Source organism: Coregonus clupeaformis, chromosome 10 (assembly GCF_020615455.1).
Source record: "Coregonus clupeaformis isolate EN_2021a chromosome 10, ASM2061545v1, whole genome shotgun sequence".
Classification (NCBI taxonomy): Eukaryota; Metazoa; Chordata; class Actinopteri; order Salmoniformes; family Salmonidae; genus Coregonus; species Coregonus clupeaformis.
Genome location: NC_059201.1, coordinates 42,400,941 through 42,424,258, shown reverse-complemented (window position 1 = coordinate 42,424,258; position 23,318 = coordinate 42,400,941). Strand labels below are relative to the sequence as shown.

Sequence of the window (23,318 nt, the reverse complement as noted above, 5' to 3'; positions counted from 1 at the left end):
ATGAGCAACACACATTCTGCAATACAAGTTGAAGAGATTTTTGTCAGCATTTTCTGCTGATTGTTCTTACAATCACAATATTAAATTGACTTTAACATACTTGGTTTAGTGACATGGAGCAGTATTGTCACTGTATGATTTTGAGCTCTGTAGCTCACGCTGATATGCAAAGAGCTGGCTCTATGGACATAGACATAAATGGACCCTAATTCACACACACACTAGGTTGGATTTCAGGCAACAGGGCCATTTTCTAACCATGGGTTCCCGAAATGTCCTCAGTCACATGGTAATCTGGACACACTGATCTGCAGTCAGTACCTAGTGTGATTCCCAAAAGGCACCCTATTCCCTATAAAGTGTACTGCTTTTGACTAAGGCCCATAGGGCTCTGGCCAAAAGTAGTGCACTATATAGGGAATAGGGTGCCATTTGGGATGCACACCAGGTCAATAATGGCACCTAGATCTCCTTGTTACCTGATCCCAAATCACTGCAGTGGGTCAGGTTTGAGCTTTTGTTTTTGATATGTAATTGATTTACAGTGCCTTGCAAAACTATTCTTCCCCCTTGGTGTTTTTCCTATTTTGTTGCATTACAATCTGTAATTTAAATGGATTTTTATTTGGATTTCATGTAATGGACATACACAAAATAGTCCAAATTGGTGAAGTGAAATAAAAAAAATAACTTGTTTCAAAAAAACTCTAAAAAATAAATAACGGAAAAGTGGTGCGTGCATATGTATTCACCCCCTTTGCTATGAAGCCCCTAAATAAGATCTGGTGCAACCAATTACCTTCAGAAGTCACATAATTAGTTAAATAAAGTCCACCTGTGTGCAATCTAAGTGTCACATGATCTGTCACATGATCTCAGTGTATATATACACCTTTTCTGAAAGGCCCCAGAGTCTGCAACACCACTAAGCAAGGGGCACCACCAAGCAAGTGGCACCATGAAGACCAAGGAGCTCTCCAAACAGGTCAGGGACAAAGTTGCGGAGAAGTACAGATCAGGGTTGGGTTATAAAAAAATATCCAAAACTTTGAACATCCCACAGAGCACCATTAAATCCATTATTAAAACATGGAAAGAATATGGCACCACAACAAACCTGCGAAGAGAGGGTCGCCCACCAAAACTCACAGACCAGGCAGGGAGGGCATTAATCAGAGAGGCAACAAAGAGACTATAAAGATAACCCTGAAGGAGCTGCAGAGCTCCACAGCGGAGATTGGAGTATCTGTCCATAGGACCACTTTAAGCCGTACACTCCACAGAGCTGGGCTTTACGGACGAGTGGACAGAAAAAAGCCATTGCTTAAAGAAAAAAAATAAGCAAAAGCCATGTGGGAGACTCCCCAAACATGGAAGAATGTACTCTGGTCAGATAAGACTAAAATTGAGCTTTTTGGCCATCATGGAAAATGCTATGTCTGGCGCAAACCCATCACCTGTCATCACCCCGAAAATACCATCCCCACAGTTAAGCATGGTGGTGGCAGCATCATGCTGTGGGGATGTTTTTCATCGGCAGGGACTGGGAAACTGGTCAGAATTAAAGGAATGATGGATGGCGCTAAATACAGGGAAATTATTGAGGGAAACCTGTTTCAGTCTTCCAGAGATTTGAGACTGGGACGGAGGTTCACTTTCCAGCAGGACAATGACCCTAAGCATACTGCTAAAGCAACACTCAAGTGGTTTAAGGGGAAACATTTAAATGTCTTGGAATGACCTAGTCAAAGCCCAGACCTCAATCCAATTGAGAGTCTGTGGTATGACTTAAAGATTGCTGTACACCAGCGGAACCAATCCAACTTGAATGAGCTGGAGCAGTTTTGCCTTGAAGAATGGGAAAAAATCCCAGTGGCTAGATGTGCCAAGCTTATAGAGACATACATACCCCAAGAGACTTGCAGCTGTAATTGCTGCAAAAGGTGGCTCTACAAAGTATTGACTTTGGGGGGGGTGAATAGTTATATACGCTCAAGTTTTGTTTTTTTGTCTTATTTCTTGTTTGTTTCACAAGAAAATCTATTTTGCATCTTCAAAGTGGTAGGCATGTTGTGTAAATCAAATGATACAAACCCCAAAAAATCAATTTTAATTCCAGGTTGTAAGGCAACAAAATAGGAAAAATGCCAAGGGGGGGTGAACACTTTCACAAGCCACTGTACTTATTTCATCATCCACTGTTTAATTTTTTTCAAGTGACCTTGTAATGTTGCATATGTGAATCATTGTGAAACAGAGATTTTAACTTTACACATGTTGCTTTTATGCTAAATATTTGTTTTAATGGTTTCCAATCCAGTTGTCATCACTTGGCATGTTGGTTGTGGTATATATACGCATACATTTAGTTTTCATTTCTAAACACTTTGAGAGAATAAAGATAATTTTTCTAGTGCCAAATGTTCAATGCAATGTCTTTAACACTGTGGAGTTATATGGCGGACTTCCAAGTCCTTGCTGTGATCGGATTGGTGAAGCCATTATGATATCGTAGAACAACAATGGCTGGACCAGCCAGTGGCCTGGGGTGGATCTCAAACATCTAAATTGTCTTCCTCTCCTCTGCTTATTTCCTCCATATGCACTGATGTGAAAGTACTGGACAGCTGAAGGCAAACCCCTGGAATACAACCTCAATATAGCTTACAATGAAGTGTAAATGAAGAAGAGACAAATAGGGAAGCCATTTTAGACTATTGACATGCACTTCTGGGTATTGGGTGTCAGTAAAACAGGCTGGCCTCACAGCACAGTATAGTTGGCATATTAAAGTTGTATAGTAATTGTTGATGTAAAATTACTACATGTTGCTATTGGGTGATTTTTGTGTCTGCCCTCCTCAGGCTGGGGTGCCATTTCTGGTGATGTTTGGAACGGTTTTGTTTCTTCAACCCCCTGAGATGTGGGTTTTTAAAGCACTTTCAGCCTGGCTATGCCATAGATTCCTTGAGCTTCTCTAGTAGTGCAACTGTGTTGACATGAACGTGATGAATCTACAGAGGGGCATTTCACCTAGCCTGGTTAATGAGGAAATGCTGCTAACATAATATTCTAATTAAATTTTGGAATTCATAGACTGAGGTGTAACAGAAGAAGGGTTAGTACTACTTCTTATTGACTGCTTTAAGTCAGGCTCTCTTTCTAAGCCATTAAATCCTAAATTGTTCAGTGAATGTTCAAGTTAGTGTGCCAAATAATGGATCAAGCTTGGTGAAATATCCCTCTGGTAGCCTTTATAGCCATGCTTTGGAAACCAGAGACACAGACAATGAAAACAGGTGTAAGTGCTGCCAGGCTGCCTGAATCTAGTCCTGGACAGTACAGTTCCTCAATCAAGGGGAAATTACTGGAAAGATTCCTTGAGAGAAGCCAAGACGACAGGTTTAGGCACCAGCCCAAATGTTGGAATGCAACAAATGGGGCCCTTTAAAGAGAGGCTTGAGAGCATGTTTACTTTGGTGTATCTCTACACCATATGTATGTTTTTTTTTTTTTTTTTTCTACACCCTATGTGGGATTGTAATTTAGTTTTTAAAAAATTGTTGTTACATTTATTTATCCTATTACATTTCTTTGCTTTAATTCTCTGCCCTCTCTGTTGACTCAGAAATCCCAGACCTATGTGGGAAGCAACCCGTCTGCCTACGCAGACGACTCTATGCCTTTTATTGGAAAATCAAAGCCTTTTTATTTAAACATTTACAAGTTAACCTTGTCATTTGATCCCTTTAATTTATCTGAAAGGAACTATTTCCCCCCAATACTGTATGTGGTTTTGTTTTTTCCTTTCTTGCCTGTTTTATTTGCCCATGTACCTCTGTTATGGTTTCTGGGATGGCTATATGGTACCTGATTGCTGATCAATTTTAATTAAATGTGATTGATGCCAATAAATACATTGTTTTATTTCTGACACATTGGTTTCGTCTCAATTACTATGCACACGACACAAAATGAATGCTAAGACTATAAGCAGATAGGTATGGATGGGTCTTTAGTTTTAGTTTTGCTCCATCTTTTTTTCTTTTGATCTTGACATACTCACGTACGCAATCTAGTCTGCATTTCCTGCCTGGCTCGCTCTGCCGATGTGGACAGGGTTATAAAACGAACGCACCCACGGCCAGCAACCGACAAAAGATTTACACAGATGGCCAATCATGTCTGTGGACCATAGTTGTCGTAGTGGATTGTGATTGGCTGTTTGTGCTGTATATTGCTTGTGCGCTTACTATGTGGTTCTCTTTCTTTCACGCGTCCATGGTACGAGGTAAGGGATTTTTACGGCCTTGAGTCTATGTGTGATTACATGTTAAAATGTGTTTCGCTGTATTGGTTGATAAAATACTTTGTTGATTACGTTCCAATACAGTACTGTGATAATGTTAAAAGATCAATAGGATGACTTATTCTTTTAATTTATTGTGTTTCGTCTGTGCGGCCTATTCGCTGTGTGGGTTACTGCCATGTGCGACCATTATTTCCGTAACATTTAGCTAGTTACATTTCTTGTTACCCATACCGGTACAATATTTTCACTTTAAAGTCACGTCCAAAAACAAGTCTTAACTAGTTATATAGGTATAGAGATGTCTAGTCTACATTATATGTATTTGCTATGTCAGCTAGCTACTAGTTAAAGCTAGTCCAATTTTGCATTGTATTAGCTAGGTGCGTAGTGACTGCTAGTTTAGCTAGATGGCTACTAGCTAGGTTGGTGGTTACTGTAATGGTAACTTAACGTTAGTTTTGAACCTGCTACATGTCTAACATCGTTTTATTTTCCATAGAAAATCTTGTCTTTAAACCAGCTTTTTAAGCGATCCTTCGAAGCACTGCAAAGATGCCGAGGGAAGACAGGACCACGTGGAAGTCCAACTATTTTATGAAAATCATCGTACGTTGAAACAATTGATCACTTTTGACTGTAAGAACAATGATGCCCGAAAGTGTATAAACCAGCTTATGCTTGACCATGTACAAAGCAGGATAAGTTACAGTGCATTTTGTTCAGTACTGCTCTGTCGTTCCCCCTGCACACATCAACTAGTTTCCTAGCTATCCCTGTCTGCCTGCATCCCACGGCTGACAGGGACGCATGGTCTCAGACACTTTTGTACGGCATTGTAGCCAACTGAATAAAGATTTTGCACAGTCTTCCTTGTTATCCCATGGGGGAGGGTTTACATTTCTTCAAACAGTGAATTTAGAAGTGGTTGTTAGACTCACTTTTGCTATTCTCTTTGCAGCAATTGCTGGATGACTACCCCAAATGCTTCATCGTCGGCGCCGACAATGTGGGCTCCAAGCAGATGCAGGCCATCCGTCTGTCCTTGCGTGGGAAGGCTGTGGTGCTCATGGGTAAAAACACCATGATGCGCAAAGCCATCCGCGGCCACCTGGAGAACAACCCCGCCCTGGAGAAGTAAGTTCACAGCAAACACATTTTGGCCTGAGAGGCTAACCAAGGGTCGTATTCACAAGGTGAAGTGATGAGTCACTTTAACTCAACCCACATGTACATATTACCTTGACTAACCGATACCCCCACACATTGACTCTGTACCGGTACCCCCTGTATATAGCCTCCTTACTGTTATTTTATTTTACTGCTGCTCTTTAATTATTTGCTTAATTTTTTTACGTAACTTTTTATTTTCTTAACTGCTTTGTTGGTTAAGGGCTTATCATAATAATAATAATATGCCATTTAGCAGACGCTTTTATCCAAAGCGACTTACAGTCATGCGTGCATACATTTTTTTTTTTTGTGTATGGGTGGTCCCGGGGATCGAACCCACTACCTTGGCGTTACAAGCGTCGTGCTCTACCAGCTGAGCTACAGAGGACCACTTGTAAGCATTTCACTGTCTACACCTGTTGTAGTCGGCGCATGTGGCAAATAACATTTGATTCAACAAGGAAATAATCTGTAAAATGAGGGACAGCCTGAAGTTGTAAAATGAGCGTGTTATAGATATCTGTTGCAAAAGGTTTTACTGCTGTGTGCATTCATGAATACAACCGTTAGCAGAATTTTAGCCTTTGATATCTCAAGCCTCCGGATTGGCTATTTATAAAGCAGGATAAGTTACAGTGCGGTTTGTTCAGTGCTGCTCTGTCGTTCCCCCTGCACACAGAAACCTGTCTCCTACTATCCCTGTCTGTCTGCATTCCACAGCTGGCAGGGACGCTTGGTCTCAGACAAGTATTTTCTCAGTCTTGTTATTCATGTATCCGTTGGGGTTGGATTGAGATGTTAAGTGTCGCTATCTTCACAGGTTGCTGCCCCACATCAAGGGAAATGTGGGCTTTGTCTTCACCAAGGAGGACCTGGCTGAGATCAGGGACATGCTACTGGCCAACAAGGTGAATGTTCTATCTGACTGCAGTGTTTGGTGCTCTGGTCTAGTAGTGAATTGTCCATGTGTATCCCAATTTGGCGCTCTGTGGTACACTACTTTTGACCAGGGCATTATATAGGGGATAGGGTGTCATTTGGTGAAGGACAATGCAGGATAAGTTACAGTGCGGTTTGTTCAGTGCTGCTCTGTCGTTCCCACTGCACACATCAACTAGTTTCCTACTATCCCTGTCTGTCTGCATCCCACGGCTGACAGGGACGCTTGGTCTCAGACACATTTACATTTGAGTCATTTTTCATACTGACACTTTCCTATGGATTTTGCGCAGTCTCATGGGCTGTCATTTGGCATGCATCCATGGACTCTGCACTTTTGTTTGAATGGGAGCCATAGCTTGATTGTTCACTAACCTCCAAACCTCTGCCCCTCAGGTGCCAGCTGCTGCCCGTGCCGGCGCTATTGCCCCCTGTGATGTGACTGTGCCAGCCCAGAACACTGGGCTGGGTCCTGAGAAGACTTCCTTCTTCCAGGCCCTGGGCATCACCACCAAGATCTCCAGAGGAACTATTGAAATCCTGGTGAGTGTGGCGACTGCAGTCTTGGTCCTTAGGCAATATCTCAGCCAATATCTCAGCCAGTCTATGCTTATTGGGCTCTACAATAGAATAATGGTATGGTGGAATTGCGTTCAGTCATCAAAATAAGAGGTTCTTCAGTGATGAGACGATGACGAGTCGGAATGGGACACAAGTCTGTCTCTGGGGTCACTGGGTCAGGGTCACGTTCTGTGTCTCTGGGTTCAGCTCCCCAGAGCAGTGTGTCTTTTCAATTGAAGACATCGAGGCATTTGTCTGAGAAGGGTTTCTTGATTTGATCAAATATGTTGCTGGCTGAATAGATAACCATGCGCAAGTTGCTAGGCTATTGTGTGTGTAATGCACTGATTCAGGTAGGGTTAGGTTAGTATGTAATCAGTTTTTCTCTAGAAAACAATGAAAGGTGTTTCTGAAAATTAAACACTAGACTATCTGATCCCTTAATTTCTCCCTACAGAGCGATGTGATGCTCATCAAGCCTGGAGACAAGGTGGGAGCCAGCGAGGCCACGCTGCTCAACATGTTGAACATCTCGCCCTTCTCCTTCGGTCTGCTCATCCAGCAGGTCTATGACAACGGTAGTGTCTACAGCCCTGAGGTGCTCGACATTACTGAGGATGCTCTGCACGCCAGGTTCCTGGAGGTGAGGAAGCACATACACAATGCCTTGTAAAGCCACTTTGGGTCCATGATCAAAACCCATTGTATTATTATTGGTGCCCTGGGTACTAAATGAAACTGACTGAAGTGTAGCTCTGTCCTATTAAGTCTTAATTGGTTCCCCTTCCTCCATAGTCTTCTGTCCATATCTAATGTTCTGAAAATGACAACTGAACCATTGGAAGAAGAATCTGGAAATTCTTTTTTTTTTTTTTTTGCCTTTGAGGTAGCAGGATAAGTTACAGTGCAGCTTGTTCAGTGCTACTCTGTCGTTCCCCCTGCACACATCAACTAGTTTCCTACTATCCCTGTTAGTCTGCATCCCACGGCTGACAGGGACGCTTGGTCTCAGACAAATCTAAATGTGTTGAATAGACTTGAGTGAAGTGCTGTAAGTTGCTGTCATACCTGACCAACTTGTTGTCTTTCAGGGTGTGCGGAACATAGCCAGTGTGTGTCTGGAGATCGGATACCCCACTCTGGCTTCTGTCCCTCACACCATCATCAACGGATACAAGAGGGTCCTGGCTGTCGCCGTGGAGACTGACTACTCCTTCCCCCTGGCAGACAAGGTATGTTGTCCCACCCACATTTGGACCACATAGTATTGAAATGGATGACAGACCAAATACTGGCCCAGTCCACAAACAAAACCTAGCCCCTAGGCAGTTGCTTTAGGTCTAAAATAACTGTTTAAGTAATATGGTTGTAGCTCTACCTTGCCCACCAGGCTAGGAATGTTCACATTGCTTATGCCTATCAAATCCTTTGTTCTAACATGTACATGGGATATAGGGGGCGCTGTTTGTTTTTGAGTAGGCCACAGTTTTGATTCCCAGCTGCAGGATAAGTTACAGTGCAGCTTGTTAAAGTGCTGGGCTGTCGTTCACCCTGCACAGATCTGTCTCCTACTATCCCTGTGTCTGCAACCCACGGCTGGCAAGGACCCTTGGTCTCAGACACCAGGTTGCCCATCAGCATGTTTTATCCATAGATATCTACATTTTAGTTGACATTGCTTCTCTACCCCCTTTTTTCCCAGGTGAAGGCCTACCTGGCTGACCCCACTGCCTTCGCTGTCGCTGCTCCTGTGGCTGCGGCAGAGACTGCCGCTGCCCCAGCCGCCGCCAAAGAAGAGGCCAAGGAGGAGTCTGAGGAGGGCTCGGACGATGACATGGGCTTCGGCCTGTTTGACTAGACGGCAGTCAACTCCACTCCTATGGTTGCTATCCAAATTCAAGAAGATCATTTGAATTAAAATAAATAACATCTAGAAAATCAATCCACCTTTGTGTTCATGTTTTAGCCAAGTGGCTAGGTATAAAGTCAGGTTTTGGGCCACAACCTGATTGGTGTGACTGCCACACCTGAATGAGAAGGTTCTTGTCAAGTTTAAGTCAGACACTGTATTGTAAAGAGAATTTAATGGAAAACCTTCTGAATAGTCGCAAACTGAAGGCGGGCCTTGTGACTGGAAGATGTCAATGTTCCCAAGAATAGATTTATATGGGTAGAGAAATACAACCTGTAGTGGCTGTGGGTAGACTTGTATGATCAGAAAGAACTGAACATGTCTTCCACAGCTTGCGAACTGACCTCTGATATTTAGGGTGTGGTACAGTATTTGACCTGTGAGAAGCAGCATGTCGCGTCAAGTGTGACGGAAGTCGTACATGAAGAAGCTAGTCGGACCTCTGAAGCCAGCAAGAAGGGGCCAGAGTTCTGTTCAAAGGGCATGGTTTTGTTTCAGTACTGCACTTTTAAAAGATGCCTGGCCCAGAACAACCATTTCCAAACACGGCCAATAGAGAAGTCAGATAAAAAAATTCATGTCACTTTAGTCATCACTTCTCTGCACGAAACATCCATTGCATTATTCAAATTGTCGTTGAAGATAAATATTCAAAGGGCTTTATTGGCTTGGGAAACATGGTTACAGTGCCAAAGCAGGTGTCTCCCCGAGTGGCGCAGTGGTCTAAGGCACTGCATCTCAGTGCTTGAGGCGTTACTACAGACCCCCTGGTTAGATTCCAGGCTGTATCACAACTGGCCGTGATTGGGAGTCCCATAGGGTGGTGCACAATTGGGCCGGTGTAGGCTGTCATTTTTAATAAGAATTTGTTCTTAACTGACTTGCCTAGTTAAATAAAAAAAAGTGGACTAGACAAGGGGAAATAATCAGAAAATAAACATTACACAAAGTTAAGAGTGTAGACATTTCAAATGTTATGGGCTATGTAAGGTGTAACAATGTGCAACTAGTTGAAGTATGAAAGGGAAAATAAACAGATTAAATATAGTTTTTCTTGTGGCTTTAATATGGTCATACATTTGGCAGATAGGAATGCAGCTGGGTCAGTCAGTGTTAAGGTGCTCTGCTACTGTACTCTGTTTACGGCCAAATAGCATTCCAGTTTGCTCTTTTTTTATAGAGTCCCTGTACCTGCTGGCTTAGGGGACTTTTCTCCAGGTTCATGTCTCTGTAGGTGAGGGCTTTGTTATGGAAGGTTTGATAATCGCTTAGTTATAGGTGGTAGAATTTAATTGCTTGTTTCTGGATTTTGATAATTAGCAGGAAACATCGTAATTCTGCTCTGCGTGCATTCTTTTGTATTTTACATTGTACACTGACGTTTTTGCAGAGTTCTGCATTCAGAGCCTCAATTTTGTGAATTATTGATGAGTGGACCCCAGACCTCCCAACCATAGAGGGCAATGGGTTCTATAACTGATTCAAGTATTTTTAGCCAGGTCCTAATTGGGATGTCAGATTTTGTTCCTTTTGATGGCGTAGAATGCCCTTCTTGCCTTGTCTCATCGTTCACAGCTTTGTGGAAGTTACCTGTGGTGCTGATGTTTATGCCGAGGTAGGTATAGTTGCTCTAGGGCAACAGTGTCTAGGTGGAATTTGTAGATATAGGTGCTGATGTAGGCCCTTCTTGGTTGGGGACAGAAGCACCAGATCTGCAAACCGTAAACATTTGACTTCACTCTAGTAGGGTGAGGCTGGGTGCTGCAGACTGTTCTAGTTCCCTCGCCAATTAATTGATATATGTTGAAGAGGGTGGGGCTCAAGCTGCATCCCTGTCTCTCTCCCCCTGCCCTGAGGAAAGAACCGTTTTTTGCCTATTTTAAATGCACACTTTTTTGTGTACATGGATTCTGTCATGTTTTCCCCCCCAACACTGCTTTCCATCAATTTATATAGCAGACCCTCATGCTAAATTGAGTCAAACGTTTTTGAAAACAACAAATCGGCTGTAACGTAACAAAATGTGGAAAAAGTCAAGGGGTCTGAATACTTTCCGAAGGCACTGTATAATACGTAGGTGATTGGTGTAGGCCTAACTCTCTTATCCCTTCCCAGTCCTTGCAGGTATCTAACAGCATGTTACAATGCAACACAACAAACAAACAATATATTCTGAGTTCAGTATGCAAAATGTAATGCATTACAGCTGATTTCTGATTTACATTTAGGTCATTTAGCAGACGCTCTTATCCAGAGCGACTTACAGGTAATCTTTTTATGGGACACAAAATTAGCAGATACGACCCTGGGGGTGTAAACTCAATTCAATCATAAGTTATGCTTTTAAACGGACACTATATGGGGTAGTTGTTCAATGTGAAATATTTGTATTATGTAGTTTTTTCATTCATTTTGGCACCATTTTCAGATGTAAAACTCTTTAAGTACTAAACGCTTAACTGGTAACACTTGTGATGTCCCCTATCTTATGTTCAGAACCTTTGATTGTGCATTCATTGGAGTTGAACACATCTTTCACTCCTGAGCCATTCATGCAAATTCCATTTTCTGTGAAGTACCATGACAACATTTTTAGTCACCAATTGGCCTACATCAGATAATGATAGGCTCATAGTTTAGTAATTTTAACTAGATTAAAAAAAAAATATATACAAATTTAAAAACGATTCTATTTGAAGTGTTGAATATAAAGAATAGTAGATGGGAAATATTTTCTATACAGTATTTGACTTGAACATTTTTTTTTTTACAAACCAATACATTTTTTTAGAGTTTGTATCCAATGGCAGGTTGTGAGCATTTTGAGAAATATGTCAGTCTTAGAGTTTCATTATTCTTATACAGTATACGTAGGATGTGAGTGAATTTGTTGTACTTAGTTTTGAAACAAGCCATTTTTATGATCTGTTTAGAGCTCTGTGCTTAGAGTTGTGAAAATGTATCATATACTTGTGAAATGTGCACCAAATTCATTGAAGAAAACAGTAATGTGTTTCTCTTTTAATATGTTTTTTCTTATATCTTATGGAAACTGCACTGTAATTCAGTTTTATTGTAAACTGCCAAAGTACTCCGTTGTAGCACATGTATTTAAGCTGATTTCCCATTCTTAAAGGGCCACAATAATATCAATGACGGCCTTGGGGGTATAAACTGGATTTGGAAAGTAGAAGTGCTCCTGGGTAGAATGGACCCCACTTTTACTGCAACACAATGTACAGGAAATTATGTACGGTATGTCCAATATACTACTACATTTCTTCTTATTCTTTGAGAATGGGTTGGCGGATCGCATTCACCTTTTAAGGTGCATATACTGCCACCTACTGTACTGGAGTGTGAGGCCAGTCACAGCCTATCTACATTAAATTATCTTAATTAGTCCTGTTCTTCTAAGAAAGTGAAATAGAGCCCTAGACACCACTTCCCTCCCCCCACTACACCACCCAAACCCCAACCCCATCCAGCCTCTCTAACCCTTTCACACAATCTCTCCCTGTCTATGTCATACAGTTCACAAAATATCAGCATATGCTCCATCGTTTCCTCCACTAAACACTCGTCACACAGACCTGTTTCATGTCTCCCACAACGTGGCATTCACACTGTGTGCCCAAACCGTAGTCTACTCAACACAACTTCCTCTCTCTGACATCCCATACTCCCCACCTCTTCCTTTACTGACCGGTGTATGCAAAATTATTGCCTCCCCTTACTACTAGCATCCCACTCCCTGGTAAGCAAACGCTTAACACCACTCCCATCCTCTCCAATCCCATTAAAAGCACCGTCATCTCCACAAACAAGTCTCCCATATCTGACCTGCCCGTCTTCACACTACTCAACACTGCAGCCGAATCAGAGCAGATTGGGCAGAGTGGTTTCACCTTCTCCACCCATCTCAAACCCATAATCATGGCCATCAACTCGGCCGCATGCACTGACACAATCAGTTAACCGCTTACATACTCTTAACATTGAAATATGTGATATACACCCCTGCCCCCACCCTACCGCTGACTGGATCCTTTGAACCATCTCTATATATATCCTTAAAAATGAATTAAACCGATTATCTATATACTGTATCATCAGGGTGAACAACACCGGATTAACCACACTTCCCTGAGGAGTACCATTGTCCACTTCAAACCACATTGACAATTCTGACCCCACCTTCACCTGTATGACTCGATCGAACAGGAAGTCCATGATCCAGTTATACAGACGTTCCCGAATGCCCAATGCACAGACACTACTGCACTGTTGGAGCTAGGAACACAAGCATTTAAAATCAAATCAAGTTTTATTTGTTACATGCGCCAGATACAACAGGTGTAGGTAGACCTTACCGTGAAATGCTTACTTACAAATGCAGTTCAACAAAATATTTACAAAGTAAAATAAAGTAAAAAATAAAAAGTAACACAATAAAATAACAATAATGAGGCTATATACAGGGGCTACCGGTACCGAGTCAATGTGTGGGGGTACAGGTTAGTCGAGGTAATTTGTACATGTAGGTAGGGGTAAAGTGACTATGCATAGATAGTAAACAGCGAGTAGCAGCAGTGTAAAAACAAAGGGGTGTCAATCTAAATAGTCCGGGTGGCCATTTTATTAATTGTTCAGCAGTCTTATGGCTTTGGGGTAGAAGCTGTTAAGGAGCCTTTTGGACCTAGACTTGGCACTCCGGTACCACTTGCCGTGCGGTAGCAGAGAGAACAATCTATGACCTTCTTCTGACACTGCCTGGTATAGAGGTCCTGGATGGCAGGAAGCTTGGCTCCAGTGATGTACTGGGCTGTACGCACTACCCTCTGTAGCGCCTTACGGTCGGATGCCAAGCAGTTGCCATACCAGGCGGTGATGCAACCAGTCAGGATGCTGTCGATGGTGCAGCTGTAGAACTTTTTGAAGATCTGGGGACCCATGCCAAATCTTTTCAGTCTCCTGAGGGGGAAAAGTGTTGTCGTGCCCTCTTCACGAATGTCTTGGTGCATTTGGACCATGATAGTTTATTGGTGATGTGGACACCAAGGAACTTGAAACTCTCGACCCGCTCCACTACAGCCCCGTCGATGTGAATGGGGGCGTGTTTGGCCCTCCTTTTCCTGTAGTCCACGATCAGCTCTTTGTCTTGCTCACGTTGAGGGAGAGGTTGTTGTCCTGGCACCACACTGCCAGGTCTCTGACCTCCTCCCTATAGGCTGTCTCATCGTTGTCGGTGATCAGGCCTACCACTGTTGTGTCGTCAGCAAACGTAATGATGGTGTTGGAGTCATGCTTGGCCACGCAGTCGTGGGTGAACAGGGAGTACAGGAGGGGACTAAGCACACACCCTTGGTGGTCCCCCGTGTTGAGGATCAGCGTGGCAGATGTGTTGTTACCTACCCTTACGACCTGGGGGCAGCCCGTCAGGAAGTCCAGGATCCAGTTGCAGAGGGAGGTGTTTAGTCCCAGGGTCCTTAGCTTAGTGATGAGCTTTGTGGGCACTATGGTGTTGAATGCTGAGCTGTAGTCAATGAACAGCATTCTCACATAGGTGTTCCTTTTGTCCAGGTGGGAAAGGGCAGTGTAGAGTGCGATTGAGATTGCGTCGTCTGTGGATCTGTTTGGGCGGTATGCAAATTGGAGTAGGTCTAGGGTTTCCGGGATGATGGTGTTAGCCATGACCAGTCTTTCAAAGCACTTCATGGCTACCGACGTGAGTGCTACGGGGCGGTAGTCATTTAGGCAAGCCATTTTTAGTTAACCCTCGCAAGGCTAGCCGCGTCCTCAGAGCATGCTCAGACCAGCTGGCTGGAGTGTTTACGGACATATTCAATCTCTCCCTATCCCAGTCTGCTGTCCCCACTTCCTTCAAGATGTCCAGCATTGTTCCTGTTCCCAAGAAAGCTATCGCCCCGTTGCACTCACTTCTGTCATCATGAAGTGCTTTGAGAGGCTAGTTAAGGATCATATCACCTCTACCTTACCTGACACCCTAGACCCACTTCAATTTGATTACCGCCCCAATAGATCCACAGACGATGCAATCGCCATCGCACTGCACACTGCCCTATCCCATCTGGACAAGAGGAATACATATGTAAGAATGCTGTTCATTGACTATAGCTCAGCATTCAACACCATATTACCCTCCAAGCTCATCATTAAGCTCGGAGCCCTGGATTTGAACCCCGCCCTGTGCAACTGGGTCCTGGACTTCCTGATGGGCCGCCCCCAGGTGATGAAGGTAGGAAACAACACCTCCAATTCGCTGATCCTCAACACAGGGGTCCCACAGGGGTCCCACAAGGGTGCGTGCTCAGCCCTGTCCTGTACTCCCTGTTCACCCATGACTGCGTGGCCATGCACGCCTCCAACTCAATCATCAAGTTTGCAAACGACACAACAATAGTAGGTCTGATTACCAACAATGAGGAGACAGCCTACAGGGAGGAGGTGAGGGCCCTGGGAGTGTGGTGCCAGGAAAATAACCTCTCACTAAACGTCAGCAAAACAAAGGAGCTGATCGTGGACTTCAGGAAACAGCAGAGGGAACACGCCCCTATCCACATTGACGGGACTGCAGTGGAGAAGGTGGAAAGTTCCTCGGCGTACACATCACTGACGATCTGAAATGGTCCACCCACCCACACAGACAGTGTGGTGACGAAGGCGCCTCTTCAACCTCAGGAGGCTGAAGACATTTGGCTTGGCACCTAAAACCCTCACAAACTTTTACAGATGCACACTTGAGAGCATTTTGTCGGGCTGTATCACCGCCTGGTACGGCAACTGCACCGCCCGCAACCGCAGGGCTCTCCAGAGGGTGGTGCGGTCTGCCCAACACATCACCGGGGGCAAACTACCTGCCCTCCAGGACACCTACAGCACCCGATGTCACAGGAAGGCCAAAAAGATCATCAAGGACAACAACCACCCGAGCCACTGCCTGTTCACCCCGCTATCATCCAGAAGACGAGGTCAGTACAGGTGCATCAAAGCTGGGACCGAGAGACTGAAAAACAGCTTCTATCTCAAGGCCATCAGACTGTTAAATAGCCATCACTAGGCGGCTTCCACCCGGTTACGTAACCCTGCACCTTAGAGGCTGCTGCCCTATATACAGTGGGGGAAAAAAGTATTTAGTCAGCCACCAATTGTGCAAGTTCTCCCACTTAAAAAGATGAGAGAGGCCTGTAATTTTCATCATAGGTACACGTCAACTATGACAGACAAAATGAGGGGAAAAAATCCAGAAAATCACATTGTAGGATTTTTTATGAATTTATTTGCAAATTATGGTGGAAAATAAGTATTTGGTCAATAACAAAAGTTTCTCAATACATTGTTATATACCCTTTGTTGGCAATGACACAGGTCAAACGTTTTCTGTAAGTCTTCTCAAGGTTTTCACACACTGTTGCTGGTATTTTGGCCCATTCCTCCATGCAGATCTCCTCTAGAGCAGTGATGTTTTGGGGCTGTCGCTGGGCAACACGGACTTTCAACTCCCCTCCAAAGATTTTCTATGGGGTTGAGATCTGGAGACTGGCTAGGCCACTCCAGGACCTTGAAATGCTTCTTACGAAGCCACTCCTTCGTTGCCCGGGCGGTGTGTTTGGGATCATTGTCATGCTGAAAGACCCAGCCACGTTTCATCTTCAATGCCCTTGCTGATGGAAGGAGGTTTTCACTCAAAATCTCACGAAACATGGCCCCATTCATTATTTCCTTTACACGGATCAGTCGTCCTGGTCCCTTTGCAGAAGACAGTCGTGAAGAGGGCACGACAAAGCCTATTCCCCCTCAGGAGACTAAAAAGATTTGGCATGGGTCCTCAGATCCTCAAAAAATTCTACAGCTGCACCATCGAGAGCATCCTGACTGGTTGCATCACCGCCTGGTATGGCAACTGCTTGGCCTCTGACCGCAAGGCACTACAGAGGGTAGTGCGTACGGCCCAGTACATCACTGGGGCAAAGCTCCCTGCCATCCAGGACCTCTATACCAGGCGGTGTCAGAGGAAGGCCCTCAAAATTGTCAAAGACTCCAGCCACCCTAGTCATAGACTGTTCTCTCTGCTACCGCACGCAAGCGGTACCGGAGTGCCAAGTCTAGGTCCAAAAGACTTCTCAACAGCTTCTACCCCCAAGCCATAAGACTCCTGAACAGCTAATCATGGCTACCCGGACTATTTGCACTGCCCCCCACCCCATCCTTTTTACGCTGCTGCTACTCTGTTAAGTATTTATGCATAGTCACTTTAACTCTACCCACATGTACATATTACCTCAACTACCTCAACTAGCCGGTGCCCCCGCACATTGACTCTGCAACGGTACCCCCCTGTATATATAGCCTCCCTACTGTCACTTTATTTTACTGTATATATAGCCTCCCTACTGTCACTTTATTTTACTTCTGCTCTTTTTTTCTCAACACTTTTTTGTTGTTGTTGTTTTATTCTTACTTTTTTTGTTTAAAATAAATGCACTGTTGGTTAAGGGCTGTAAGTAAGCATTTCACTGCAATGTCTGCACCTGTTGTATTCGGCGCATGTGACCAATAAAATTTGATTTGATTTGATTTGATTTGAAAAACAGCCCCAAAGCATGATGTTTCCACCCCCATGCTTCAAAGTAGGTATGGTGTTCTTTGGATGCAACTCAGCATTCTTTGTCCTCCAAACACGACAAGTTGAGTTTTTACCAAAAAGTTATATTTTGGTTTCATCTGACCATATGACATTCTCCCAATCCTCTTCTGGATCATCCAAATGCACTCTAGCAAACTTCAGACAGGCCTGGACATGTACTGGCTTAAGCAGGGGGACACGTCTTGCACTGCAGGATTTGAGTCCCTGGCGGCGTAGTGTGTTACTGATGGTAGGCTTTGTTACTTTGGTCCCAGCTCTCTGCAGGTCATTCACTAGTGTGGTTCTGGGATTTTTGCTCACCGTTCTTGTGATCATTTTGACCCCACGGGGTGAGATCTTGCGTGGAGCCCCAGATCGAGGGAGATTATCAGTGGTCTTATATGTCTTCCATTTCCTAATAGTTGCTCCCACAGTTGATTTCTTCAAACCAAGCTGCTTACCTATTGCAGATGCAGTCTTCCCAGCCTGGTGCAGGTCTACAATTTTGTTTCTGGTGTCCTTTGACAGCTCTTTGGTCTTGGCCATAGTCGAGTTTGGAGTGTGACTGTTTGAGGTTGTGGACAGGTGTCTTTTATACTGATAACAAGTTCAAACAGGTGCCATTAATACAGGTAACGAGTGGAGGACAGAGGAGCCTCTTAAAGAAGAAGTTACAGGTCTGTGAGAGCCAGAAATCTTGCTTGTTTGTAGGTGACCAAATACTTATTTTCCACCATAATTTGCAAATATATTCATTAAAAATCCTACAATGTGATTTTCTGGATTTTTTCCCCTAAATTTGTCTGTCATAGTTGACGTGTACCTATGATGAAGATTACAGGCCTCTCTCATCTTTTTAAGTGGAAGAACTTGCACAATTGGTGGCTGACTAAATACTTTTTTCCCCCACTGTACATAGACTTTAAATCACTGGCCACTTTAATAATGGAACACTAGTCACTTTAATAATGTTTACATATTTTTGCTTTACTCATCTCATATGTATATACCGTATTCTATTCTACTGTATTTTAGTCTATGCCACTCCAACATTGCTCATCCTAATATATTTTATATATTTCTTAATTCCTTCTTTTACTTTTAGATTTGTGCGTATTGTGTGTATTGTTGTGAATTGTTAGATATTATTGCACTGTTGGAGCTAGAAACACAAACATTTCGCTACACCCGCAATAACATCTGCTAAACATGTGTATGTGACCAATAAAATGTGATTTGATTTGATAGAGCTATATCCCTTTCCTGCACCACCTTTGAGCTCTCATCTGTCCACCATGGCACCACCCGCCATCTTCCTCCCCGCGAACACACTAGCATGGTCATATCTGCAGCTGATATAATTACAGACTTTACTGCCTCAACGCACTCATTCACAGACCCCTCCATTGGTCACTTTTATCCCGCCCACTCGTACTGCATTTACTTCTTCTTCTTCGATGAGGTTTAACGGCGGTTGGCATCCAATACATTTTGCAGTACCACCACTAACTACACTGGAGTATAACTCCCTTATACTTTGTTTTAAAATATATATATATATAAAAAAAAAAAGAGGAAATAAATCAACAAATACCATCTATCTCAGGCCAACAGCCTGAAAGGACGAGACACCACCACTCAACACACCCTGTAACTCTTCTGACGTCACGTCTCGTACACCCAAATACCTCTCTGCAGCTGCCACCATAACCTCAAGTTTCTGCGACTTACATTTCATCCCTGCAGTACAGTTGATTTCCATTGCTATAAACGCTAAAAATCCAATCTTACTGAAGCATATATCCCTTGTTGGCCTATTCCTCTGTACTGGTACAGATCTACTACTCACACCACTCCTCTCAGGATCCCTCCACCTTGACCCATCTTCCTCTACTTTCTTCACTACCTCAGCATATGACAACTTCTGCACTACTCTAACCCTGGTAACCTCAACCTGCCTCTCTCGCACCAGACATTTCTGATCCCCAGCCCCATGGGCACCCCTACAATTAATACATAGCGCTTCTTTCCTCAATGCTACACATTCCTTTGTCTCATGCCCTTCTGCACACTTCTCACATGTAGGAACCTCCCTCCTACACACTGCTGCAACATGCCCATAAGCTTGACAACTGTAACAACGTAATGTTTTCGGCACAAAAGCTCGTACGGGATAACTTATACATCCTAACATCACTTCGTCGGGCAAAGACTCAACATCAAAACTCAAAAGAACAGACAAAGACTCTTCTGTTTCACAACTCACGCCACCCTGTCTGTGTCGCACCAAATGACGAGCATCACAAATACCGGGAATCTTCCCCTTCAGTTGGTCAACTTTCACATTTACCGCTACCCCAGTAATCACTCCTTTCAATGGCGCCCTTTTCTTGAGAGCAAAACAATTCACATCTCTTGTTCCCATTCGTTTGAGGCGGAGCGCCTGCTCCCTCTGACCAGCAGAAAAACAAACAATTATCACAAGACCACTTCTGGTTACCTTCACCGATTCCACAGCACCCAACTCTGTTTTCACCCACCCTGAAACCACAAATGAATCAGCAAAAACGCAAGGGTCCACTTTTGATTTTATTTTTCACTCTACCGTCACAGACTCATCTTTATCCTGACCCTCGGTGTAAGTCTCCTCGGCCCTGAGAACTTCACCACACCTACCACCTCTGACAATTCGCCCTCACTCACTTCCATTTCTCCCCCTGTCTTCGATCCGGCTTACAGCTTGCTTATACAGTGCCTTTGGAAAGTATTCAGACCCCTTCACTTTTTCAACATTTTGATAGGTTACATCCTTATTCTAAAATTGATTAAATTGTTTTTTCCCCCTCATCAATCTACACACAATACCCCCTAAATGACAAAGCAAAAACATTTTTGCTAAATTATATTTAGAAATATTCCATTAAAAAAAGTATTCTGACCCTTTAATCAGTACTTTGTTGAAGCACCTTTGGCAGCGATTACAGCCTTGAGTCTTCTTGAGTATGATGTTACAAGCTTGGCACACCTGTATTTGGGGAGTTTCTCACATTCTTCTCTGCAGATCCTCTCAAGCTCTGTCAGGTTGGATGGGAAGCGTTGCTGCACAGCTACTTTCAGGTCTCTCCGGAGATGTTAGATAGAGTTCAAGTCCGGGCTCTGGCTGGGCCACTTAAGGACATTCAGAGACTTGTCCCGAAGCCACTCCTGCGTTGTATTGGCTGTGTGCTTAGGTTCGTTGTCCTTTTGGAAGGTGAACCTTCGCCCCAGTCTGAGGTCCTGAGTGCTCTGGAGCAGGCTTTCATCAAGGATCTCTTTGTACTTTGCTCCGTTCATCTTTGCCTCGATTCTGACTAGTCTCCCAGTGCCTGCCTTTGAAAACATCCCCACAGCATGATGCTGCCACCACCATGCTTCAACGTAGGGATGGTGCCAGGTTTCCTCCAGACGTGACGCTTGGCATTCAGGCCAAATAGTTTAATCTTGGTTTCATCAGACCTGAGAATCTTGTTTCTCATGGTCGAAGAGTCTTTAGGTGCCTTTGGCAAACTCCAAACACGCTGTCATGTGCCTTTTACTGAGGAGTGGCGTCCGTCTGTGTCACAAGAATTTTGTCATCTCAATGGTTGAAGTCAACTACTTCTCAAATCTTTGAATAATTCCCAGAGGTTGTAAATCTCTAGTTAAATAATGAATTAAACAAAGACCCCTTTCTGCAATGATCAGTATTTATTCAGAGAGCGCTCTGCCACAAAATGGGCACACAGTCTTTTTATACACACACGTCACACACACATGTTCTTATCATAGCCTACTCCTTGCTCAGGCAGGCTGCATTTTTTCTCTATTCCCATACATAGTTATTGCTGTTCTCACAATATTCTGCAAGCCTCTCACTCCCCTTCCCTGTGTGGGGACATCTGTTTTTGAAACCGGTCACCTGTTATTGGTTTCAACGTTTTGCACTTCTGCTTGCCTAATTACAAGACACAAATACTCTGTTGCTGGGCATATGATTAACACATATGATTAACTCTCTAAGCTCTAGTCTTCTAATAGTAATACATTATTAGTTTAACTGAGGGTGTGACATTTTAGTCATATCTTAATCACACATTTCTTTATCAATCCACCCTTTGACTAAATGTCACACACAATAAAAATATACTCTTCTTGCATATAAAATGAAACACACAATAAAAATACAACTTGTCTTACATGCTAACAAATTTTAACTCTTCTTGTTAGGATTTTCATTATTATCTTCATTGAAAAGATAGCATACTAAACATTAAAAATTGTCTCATTCAATTCAGGTTCATCAGGATTGAAATCATCTGCATCATCCAACAGAGCAGGATTGAAATCGTCTGCATCATCCAACAGAGCGGGTGGCATGTAGTGTTCATCCCATTGGTCTGAGTCTGGAATTGGTCCATACCTCACCATCTGTTGGGTCACCGCTTTCTCCAGAGTCCTAAACACAAGACCTCTCACACTCGGAATTAAACAACATCCACATAACATCAACATGAACACCCCAGCCAGATCCGCCCCCAATACAGCCGCTACAATAGCCTTCCATTTTCCAAACATGTTATCGAACCAACTGGTTAGCGAGTTATCAATACCAGAGTTCTCAGCCAGTTCGTTTGCCAGCGTGGTGAGTCCCTGAAGAGCCTTGTTCACTGACCCATCGGGCGCTGTGTTATTGGGGATGAAAGTACAACACATAGATCCAAACATGACACAAACCCCGCCCTTCTCAGCCAAAAGCATATCTAAATCTATTCTATTCTGCCATGCCATTAAGCTCGTTGCCGCTCTCTGCTCAGCCAATCCCTTCATTGCATCACGAGTGTGGTTAATAAATCTCTGTTGGTTGTAGTAATGTAATTTATCCAATCCACATTCTTATTAATTGTTGACTACAAGAAAAGATTTGACTCAAACCCAGCTGCGATCTGATTCCTAGCTTTGAATTCGTCTGGAACCCCTCGAGGTACTCCTATCCCATCGATATATATCCTCTCATCAAAAGATCCCGGAAGGAGGTCTCGCTTTTTACGCGACAACCCACCAGTCTCTAACATGTTAGATTGTTTGACGAGAGTGAAAGGCATTACCAGCTGAGCTAATGCACAGGTTCCAGTCCAAGTCCAGTACAAGACACAAATACTCTGTTGCTGGGCAAATATGCATCTTATATAAACACATATGATTAACTCTCTAAGCTCTAGTCTTCTAATAGTCATACATTATTAGTTTAACTGAGGGTGTGACATTTTAGTCATATCTTACTCACACATTTCTTTATCAGTCTGACCACTTTACCATAAAGGCCTGATTGGTGGAGTGCCGCAGAGATGGTTGTCCTTCGGGAAGGTTCGCCCATCTCCACAGAGGAACTCTGGAGCTCTGTCAGAGTGACCATCGGGTTCTTGGTCACCTCCCTGACCAAGGCCCTTCTCCCCCGATTGCTCAGTTTGGCCAGGCGGCCAGCTCTAGGAAGAGTCTTGGTGGTTCCAAACTTCTTCCATTTAAGAATGATGGAGGCCACTGTGTTCTTTGGGACCTTTAATGCTGCAAAACATTTTTGGTACCCATCCCCAGATCTGTGATTCCTTCGACCTCATGGCTTGGTTTTTGCTCTGACATGCACTGTCAACTGTGGGACCTTATATAGACAGGTGTGTGCCTTTCCAAATAATGTCAAATTAATTGAATTTACCACAGGTGGACTGCAATCAGGTTGTAGAAAAATCTCAAGGATGATCAAT

The 23,318-nt window shown here is 43.6% G+C and overlaps 1 protein-coding gene and 4 non-coding genes across 6 annotated transcripts; all 5 read left to right on the top strand.

Annotated features, from left to right (window-relative positions):
• Nucleotides 1–4,191: 4,191 nt before the first annotated feature.
• LOC121575092 (60S acidic ribosomal protein P0) lies at nucleotides 4,192–8,924 on the top strand. Of its 2 annotated transcripts, XM_041887931.2 has the most exons (8): nucleotides 4,192–4,291; nucleotides 4,812–4,918; nucleotides 5,271–5,446; nucleotides 6,303–6,390; nucleotides 6,818–6,964; nucleotides 7,440–7,625; nucleotides 8,074–8,214; nucleotides 8,685–8,924. In XM_041887931.2, exons 2-8 carry the CDS (start codon nucleotides 4,865–4,867, stop codon nucleotides 8,838–8,840), a joined length of 948 nt encoding a protein of 315 aa, XP_041743865.1. In that variant the 5' UTR covers nucleotides 4,192–4,291; nucleotides 4,812–4,864; the 3' UTR covers nucleotides 8,841–8,924. The 2 variants fall into 2 exon arrangements, with proteins under 2 accessions (XP_041743865.1, XP_041743866.1); XM_041887932.2 differs by lacking the exon at nucleotides 4,192–4,291 and having other exon boundaries at nucleotides 4,878–4,948.
• Nucleotides 5,004–5,133, top strand: LOC121576093. The gene has a single exon (XR_006002445.1). It is a non-coding gene; the product is annotated as a small nucleolar RNA SNORA63 (small nucleolar RNA).
• Nucleotides 6,101–6,229, top strand: LOC121576094. The gene has a single exon (XR_006002446.1). It is a non-coding gene; the product is annotated as a small nucleolar RNA SNORA63 (small nucleolar RNA).
• On the top strand, nucleotides 7,097–7,246 carry LOC121576092. Its single transcript, XR_006002444.1, has one exon. It is a non-coding gene; the product is annotated as a small nucleolar RNA SNORD15 (small nucleolar RNA).
• LOC121576096 lies at nucleotides 7,870–7,998 on the top strand. Its single transcript, XR_006002448.1, has one exon. It is a non-coding gene; the product is annotated as a small nucleolar RNA SNORA63 (small nucleolar RNA).
• Nucleotides 8,925–23,318: the final 14,394 nt, after the last annotated feature.

What these genes read in the sequence shown, in the direction of transcription:
- LOC121575092 (XM_041887931.2), top strand. Translation starts at nt 4,865, where the DNA reads ATGCCGAGGGAAGACAGGACCACGTGGAAGTCCAACTATTTTATGAAA. An exon ending in TGCACGCCAGGTTCCTGGAG is followed by an intron (nt 7,626 to 8,073) that starts GTGAGGAAGCAC and finishes GTTGTCTTTCAG; the next exon opens with GGTGTGCGGAACATAGCCAG. An exon ending in CCTTCCCCCTGGCAGACAAG is followed by an intron (nt 8,215 to 8,684) that starts GTATGTTGTCCC and finishes CTTTTTTCCCAG; the next exon opens with GTGAAGGCCTACCTGGCTGA.